The sequence below is a fragment of the Phaseolus vulgaris genome, chromosome 5 (assembly GCF_051622355.1).
Source record: "Phaseolus vulgaris cultivar YP4 chromosome 5, ASM5162235v1, whole genome shotgun sequence".
In the NCBI taxonomy this organism is placed as follows: Eukaryota; Viridiplantae; Streptophyta; class Magnoliopsida; order Fabales; family Fabaceae; genus Phaseolus; species Phaseolus vulgaris.
The window spans coordinates 38,197,329-38,205,725 of NC_143502.1; the positions used below are offsets into that span (position 1 = coordinate 38,197,329).

Sequence of the window (8,397 nt, forward strand, 5' to 3'; positions counted from 1 at the left end):
GAGTGTTTGTCATTTCATATGAATTATTTAAAAAAAAAAAAAATTAAATTAATATTAATGTATAGTTTTTATATGACTCCCACCATTTTCTTAATTTTTAAAGCAACAACAAGGAGAAAGAGAGAGCATACTCTGACACATTTTCACACAAAATCTCACATATCAAATAAAATAACCTCCATTTTTACTCATTCTCTACACTTTGTTTTTTAATTTTGACTCATCTAAAATTATTTCTGTATGTATATTAAATTTCTATTATCATAAAAATTGAGTAAAAGAAAAAAATACAAATACATAGGCGCATTTACGCGCATGTGTTTCCACTAGTATATATAAAATTTGTATTGTCTCTATCAATTCCATGGAATGAAATAAGAGCAGGTGAAGGAGTTATGTTAGAGATCTATTTCTAGACCTTGAAACCACTTCTGACAGTTGTAAAAATGACTTTTTACACACATCTTATATTAATTTAGAAATTTTATCTAAATTATATTACTTTCTCTTATATGCTTTATATAAGATTAAAACAATCAATTAGCAAAATTACTTGAGTAGCATGTGTTTTTTTTCTTCTAAAATTTCTTCTTACATTAGTAATAAAATACTAATGTTTCTCTTCTGTTAAATTTATATGTAAATGTCTTCTTCTTTTGTTTGTTTTTGTTATTCCATATTTTGGTCTTCGATCTTTAAGTTGTAATGTGTGATATGCTTATAAATATATTCCAAAACTTAAGTTAGGTTGAGTACAATTTGCAACTACTAGGTTAGATTTTACGTATTTTTTTGACTTTGGGATGCTTTCCTATTTATTTATACAATGATCTCTGACATTTGATGGTACAGATATGCATGTTAGATCCAAAAGAAGTTTAATCACATCTTAATCATATTTTATGGATAACTTAGTACATTATTCATTAATAACATTTTTAGATTTTTCTCTTATGTCATGTATCACATATTAAAATGTCAAAATGTTAATAAAATGTCAGTTATAGTAGACTCAACGATAGTATAATTTCAAAATTTATAATGAGTTTTGAGTAGTTAAGATTATATTTCCACAGTACCCTTCATATAACAACAAAGATAAACTCCGAACAACTAAAAATATTGGTGTCTTTTTACCATTTATTAAACAAGAAGAAACAACCCACAATCAAAATAACAATTAATAAGAGAAATAACTACATGGCCCTTTTTACATACATTATTTAAATTAAAAAAAAAAATAGAAGTTCATAGCCATCTATGAACTTTAAGGTGTACCATTATAAGTTGTTTATCGATCGTTGATGGAGATGGGCGATGATGAAGATATACATCACATCTTTAAAATGAAGGGTGAATCAAATTAATTTCTTACACTAGAAGATGCTTTTCTTATCTTGGCTTGGAGAAGATTTATCTTCTTATCTTAGCTTGGAGAAGATTGTTCACAGCTTTTTCCCTTTTCCATTGAAAAAGTGTTTAGCTGGGTCCATGAGTATGATACAATTAATCTAATGGGACAATTTATCACAACAAACTTGCAATGGTGTCTTAATAAAACAACTTATTACACATTCCTTTAATGCACTTTAGAAGTTTTCATTCATAATAATTGACATTAACATAGAAAAAAGTGCATGGGAAGGCCCACAACTCACTTGCTTTTATTTCATCAATTATTCTCATTCAACCATTTTTCAAAAGAACATTCATTTCAATAAGAAAAGTGTACCTTTTTTTCTGTTTTAATATCATCATGTTATTTTCATGAATAAAATACCATCAATTGTTTTTATCATTATTCAGAAACAACAACAAGTGCTTCTTATTATCATATTTCCACTTACTAATATCGTGTTATCTAATAAGACGTTTATTTAGTACTTATCTAAAAACACTCTATTTTACCCACACCAGAGGCAGCACCTAAAATTTGTAAAATGGGTCGGCCTTGATGCAAGACCAATTGAAGACTGATTTTTCTAGCACTTTTATGTTATTCTCTCACTCTATAATTTTTGGTGCTATTTTTAAAAATATCCTTTATGTAATATTTTGAATTAGTCTCTGAAAGTTTTTTTTCAAATTCATAATTAACTTATGGATTATATAATTTGAAATATTTTTTCAAAAGCATGATTAGTTTCCGGATTACATAATCCAAAAGTCTTTTCTAATATGAGATTAACCTTTTGATTATGTAATCTAGAAACTTTTTTCAAATGCGTATCCAGATTACAAAATCCAGAAGCTACTCTCAAATCCATACTTATGAATTATATAATCCGGAATACCATTATTTAAAAATATACTCTGGAAAGCCATACTAAGTAATAAAGTACCCCGTATTTTTTCCTCTGTCTCTGGTTGTCGTGCAATCCCATAAGTTATTTCTGAATCAAAGAGTAACTTTCGGATTATGTAATCTGAAATATGAGAGTGACACAAAAAGTATTTTTCGTGTTTTGTATTGGGTGCTAGAAGAATATGTAGAGGTACAAGAAGAAACAGTCCCAATTGAAACACACGGCCCAAATTGCAGGATAAATTGAAGGTGGCAAATACTCTCTGCACCCGTATGGTTTCATCTTGCACCTTTACAGGATGGTGAAATTGCCATTTTAAACCTTAATAAAATAAATAGATAAACCCTACAACATTCTCTCTTCATCTGCTCAATTGCAACCGCGCATATTATGCATAAAACTTACACACTTTATGAGTTAGAACATTTTGGTAATAAATATTCACTAATGAGACATTGTTCCATTAGCACTTCAGCATATTCATTTTCAAATATTTTGTTAATGAGCATATGTTTTTCTGGTGAATATTCTAAAAAATATCCCAAAATGAGTTAGAATGTGTTGACCCAATTTTGAACACAATATGAAATTCACATGGTACAATTTAGAATAATTTATCTTATCTAGAGTATAAATTTTTGCATTTTAGATGTTGTAATTTAAGATAAACCATTTTGTAATTCAGGTTATATAACTTGAAATACAAATTTTGTATTATAAACTATACAATCCAAAATATGAATTTGTAGAATTTGTATGATGTATTGTGTAATCCATATTTCACAAAATCACAAATGTTAATTTTCAGATTTTATAATTCAATAAATTTTTAAATTCTACATTTTAAAATTAAAAAAAAATCCAATATATATTTTAAGAAGTATGGGGTACAACAGAAAAACATGGCATGGACAAAGAATTTGCCATTAAGGGCTAATGCACCATAGACCCCATAGTATTTTTACATCTCATACATTTTAAAATTTCAATTTACTCTCTTATTTAAAATCTTCATTTCAGTTTTGGATTCTGTTGGGAGACATGAAACATCAATAGTTTTATATTTTAAAATATTAAAATAAAATTTAAAAATATATTTTGGAATGTTGTATTCAAGATTATACATCATAGAATATAAAATAGAAAATATAATTTAAATTATACAACTTAAAATTATAAAATTGAAAACATAAATGCGAAATCTTTCTTCCAGTACATATAACAAATTTTCTTTCAATCTCTTTTTAAAATTTTCCAATACTTTCATAGAAGTGAATAAAGAAAAAGTATGAGTGGAAGGAGAAAGAAGAGGATGAAATGGAGAAAATAGGAACAAATTAAACATTTTTACAATTCCATGCGGTGCAGCTTTAAACAATGAGGTGCAAATGGAAATAGCGTACATTAAGTGGACAAAAATTAAAAGGTAAATTCTTCTTACACCCAACACAGTTTTCAATTTCCAAAAATGCCCTTCATCTTAGAAATAAAAATCCAGAATTGAAAATAATACATTCTAGATAAGTATATTCAGAAGATATTATTGTATTCCAGAAATAAAAATTTGGAAACAAAAATCAAAATCACATTCTGAATTAGAAAATCCGTTGAAAAAAAAATCTGGAAACATATTCCGAAAAAAAAAGTCCAAAATGTGATCTTATGTGTACCCCATTTTAATTTAAGGGCCTTTTCGTCTTTTCATAGTGAAGTTGGGTGCATTGAAATGGTGCAGGAAACAATTGCCAAATTGAAAACGATCCAAAAGAACATAACGAACAACAAAAAAAAAAGGCAGTTTCTTCCTGCACCCCTACATTTTTCTTCCTGCACCCCCACAATGTTATGTAAAGACCAAATTGTCCCTATTATTCTTTAAAAACCCTAAAATGCACTTGAACTGTATTTATTTTTTGCATTAGGGATTATGGAATCCGGAAAAATTTCGGATCCACCAATCCATAATTCAAAATATGCATCATTCAAAAAAGTATTCTGGATCCACCAATCCGTAACAGAAATATACATTTCGGATTCAAAAATTCGTAATTTAAAAAAAAAGTATTCTAGATCCATGAATCCGTAATAGAATTAGACTTCTGGATTCAGCAATCCGGAAATCAATAATTTATGCAAAAATTGCTTCTGAAACACCCCCTCATCCAGAAAAAAAAAAATTCAGTTCCGGATTGCTGAATCCATAGCACACTCCCACATTCTTATTTCCAGTAACCACGGTGTCCTTTTTCAAATAAAATATTAAGGCCAATTTCGGGATTTAGAAAATTGTGGGGGTGCAGGAAGAAAAATGTAGGGGTGCAGGAAGAAGAAGCCAAAAAATAAATTTAGGATGGGAGAGAGAAAAAAAGCACATAGAGTCTCAGACATCAAAAACCCTAGTTGCCGCGACACAATAAAATTAGAGTCCAAAGCACTATAAATATTCATAAAACCCTTTAAACCTTGAATCCTTCCATTTCTCTTACTCCTTGAACCCTACTCTTCTTCCCCGCCACTCTTCTATTCCTCTTACTCCTCCAACCCTACTTTTCTTCTTCTTCATTTGAAATGGAGTTTTGGGGTAATGATTTTGCTTTCTTCTTTTTGTTTAGGGTTTTTCTGATTTGTTGTTTCTCTGACCAGAGTAAATTTGCTCTCTTAACTAATGTTAAACTTCCATTTATTTTTTTAATTTTGCCAAAACTGATTCTTATATGTATTTGCTGTACTGGTTTTTATTTTGCCATGGTTTTTCTTTCTTTCTTTAACCTGTGTCATCAATGATGGCTATTACTGCTATTAGTGACATCTGATATTTTGGGTTTTGTCTATGTAGGTGCTGAGGTTAAGGTTGGGGAGTCTGTTAAGGTAGACCCAACTGAATTTGAGGCATGCATACACCTTTCTCAGGTTAGGGTTTTGCGTGGATGCTATGTTTTGGTGTATGTTTTTGCATGTGTAGACAAAATTTCTGACCTTTTGTTGTGTAGGCTGCTCTTGGTGAGGCAAAGAAGGAGAAACCAAATGAGCCTGTGGTTGTCTACTTGAAGGTTGGTGAGCAGAAATTTGTCTTGGGAACCCTCTCCAGGGAGAAAATCCCTCAAATTTCTCTGGAATTGGTTCTGGAGAAAGAGTTTGAATTATCCCACAGTTCAAAGAATGCAACCGTTCATTTCTGTGGATACAAGGCTTATTACTCTGGAGATGAATATCCTTGACATTACTAGTCTATTTTTAACTTTTTAAATTGTTGTTTATAAACTAATATCTTAATGTTTGAAGTTTATGTGCACAGCTGTTTTATCCAAATGTATGATTGTGAACAGATATTTGTTAGGCTATTATCTAAGCATATTGTTAGTTAGCTTTATTTTTTTCATTGCCATTTTCGTTTTTTCCTTGACTTTTATTGTGTTTTGGCTCGCACTAGTGAGGAGGATGAATTTACTGGTAAGGCTCAAACATTCACCTCTGAAAACAGTTATTGCATTTGGATTGAGTTGCTTGGTCTGACATGCATTTTTGTAATTGTATAGATAGCGATGAGGATATTCCATTGGTTAACACAGAGAATGGTACCTGCCTTTTCTTAATGCTAATTTTATTATTGGTAGTGTATGCCACTACACAGTTAATTAAATGATGTTTATCTTATGCTAGGAAAACCTGAAAAAAAATCTGAAGAAGTGAAGGCAGTTGGATCTAAAAAGCCAGATGCCAAAGCTGCTGCTCCATCAAAGAAAGTCAAGGTTGTTGAGCCAGAGAAAGACAAAGAGGACTCTGATGATGATTCTGATGAAGATGAAGCTTTTGGAATTTCTGATGAAGAGGTACTGGTTTGCTTTTCTTTTGAATTGCTCTTACTGTGAAATATTTTTATTCTATTTTTTAAGATTATACACAATTTGTTTGGATGAAATATTTTTGTTAAAATTGTTTGCTGCCATTATGGTGTGGAGCAGCACCTGACATCTAAGGGGAAGCTGTAGCTATGTGCTATTTTATAAATGCAACAACATTTAAATGATAAAGTAGACTTGGATTTAGAAGAGATTACTGATGGTTTTCATCTAGGAAACTTGTATTTGACTTTTGTTGGTGTTTACTTTTGTTTAGGACAAACATGACTCTTTGTTTTTTAATTATAATAATGGATGTCATTAATTTTAATAAATTTTAATGATTTTTATATATACAGATAGTATACTTTACTAAGATTTTTTTTTTAAAATAGTGGTTATTGTTCTATAGCCAATCTTGCTGTAACATTTTTGAGGCCAGCTGTTATCTGGTTTTTAAAGCATTGATTTTTATTATGTTCTGTAAAAAAAATTCATGTATTTAAAATTTTAATCTGGTTTTGTAAAAAGAGAACGTGTTGATATTTCTTGTCACTGAAGTGGCTCTACAAAAAAAATGTTTGTAAACTAATCATTTTGTTCCTTACATGTGGTGGCCAGTTGACCCTTTGTTTACCTGTAGTAACTGGTTCTTAGTTCTTTTGTTCTTATGTTTTGGAGGTCAAATTGCTTACAACTAAATTTCAACTTGCATGAAACAGTTCTATCAGCTCCGTACCACCCTGCAAGTATTTCATCTACATGCATCCTTTGTGTTTTGAAATGCTACTTATATTAGATGAATCTTAAGTTTTTATCCAACTACTAGTACCTTGCTCTTAATAACATTCTTGCAACATTGTAACAATTAACAATGCAAGTGTTCATCTTTACACTTTGGTTGCGATATTTTATCATAACATTTTTTCTGTTTAACTTTTTAGATGGATGATGCTGACAGTGATGACAGTGACGAGGAGTCTGGCAGTGAAGAAGATGATGATGAAGAAACCCCTCCTCCTAAAAAGGTATTTGTATTTAATTTTTATTTCCATGATAGTGTTGTCGGCTTTGGTGGGTTGAGATGACTTGGCAATTAAGTTGTAATTGACTGTATGTTTTATAGGCAGATTTAGGAAAGAAGAGACCAAATGAGTCTGCATCAAAAACTCCTGTTTCCTCCAAGAAAGCAAAAAATGCTACTCCAGAAAAGAATGGTGAGAATATGCGTGTATATGTAAACACACATAAGCTTATATTTAATGATTTCTTGCTAAATCTTTGTAAATGCCCTTTTTACATCTGTTCTTTGTTAGTGAATGTGTTTTATATTTCCTACTGTAGTTAATGAATATCATGAATAACCTTTGCTTTAATTTGTGATTTAGATGGTAAGAAAACTGGAAATGTAGGAACTCCACACTCTGCGAAGAAAGGTGGAAAGACTCCCAACAGTGAAGCCAAGAGTCCCAAGTCCGGAGGACTCAGTTGCAAAAGCTGCAGCAAGTATGATCTTTTTACAAAATCCCAAAAGCTTAGCTTTATTAAATAAATTCATCGTGACCTAATTTAAATATTTTGTTTGTGCACCAGGTCTTTCAACTCCGATAGTGGTCTGCAACAACATAACAAGGCAAAGCACGGTGGCCAGTGATATTTTTGCAGTTTGTTAGCTTATTCTTCTTTATTTTTTCGCTATTTGTAATAGAGTATTTTAAGGACGTTAGGATTATGTCCTTGGTTTTTGGCCTAGTAACCCTTGAAGTGTCATGGTGAATGCATGTTTTGGAAGTTTTGTTTGATATGTTATGAGAACCTTTCTTAATGTCTAAATTGTTGCGCTTAGATCTTTTGCAGCTTCCTCTTAGATACTTTCTATAATTTATGCCACTGGGGTTACATATTACATTCTTTAAAGTGTTTGGTTACATAGTACCTACTAAAATTTATCAGGATTAAAAAATTTGTTTGGTTAATAACATTAAAAGTGTTTATTATTTTCGTTCATTATTTATAGTTGTTATTTTAAATTTCTTAATATCAAAGGAAAATTTTGAGGGCTCGAAGACGATAATATTTTAGAATAACTTGGTAACTAAATTAATATTTGTAATATATTATTGCAGTAATGTCATATTATGGATTAAGTTTTATGTTAAGCATAAAATGGTTTAGGGTATTATTGCGTCATGATAGTGATAATAGTTAATTTTTATGTTTAGGTCAAATTTGAATTTGTAAATATAATTTGC

General features: G+C 30.3%; 1 protein-coding gene across 1 annotated transcript; it reads left to right on the forward strand.

Annotated features, from left to right (window-relative positions):
- Nucleotides 1–4,676: 4,676 nt before the first annotated feature.
- Nucleotides 4,677–7,990, forward strand: HD2B (histone deacetylase 2B). Its single transcript, XM_068644263.2, has 10 exons — nt 4,677–4,887; nt 5,143–5,216; nt 5,297–5,514; nt 5,734–5,756; nt 5,843–5,881; nt 5,967–6,136; nt 7,090–7,173; nt 7,272–7,362; nt 7,534–7,651; nt 7,739–7,990. The coding sequence occupies exons 1-10, from the start codon at nt 4,875–4,877 to the stop codon at nt 7,797–7,799; spliced, it is 891 nt and encodes a 296-aa protein (XP_068500364.2). The 5' UTR covers nt 4,677–4,874; the 3' UTR covers nt 7,800–7,990.
- Nucleotides 7,991–8,397: the final 407 nt, after the last annotated feature.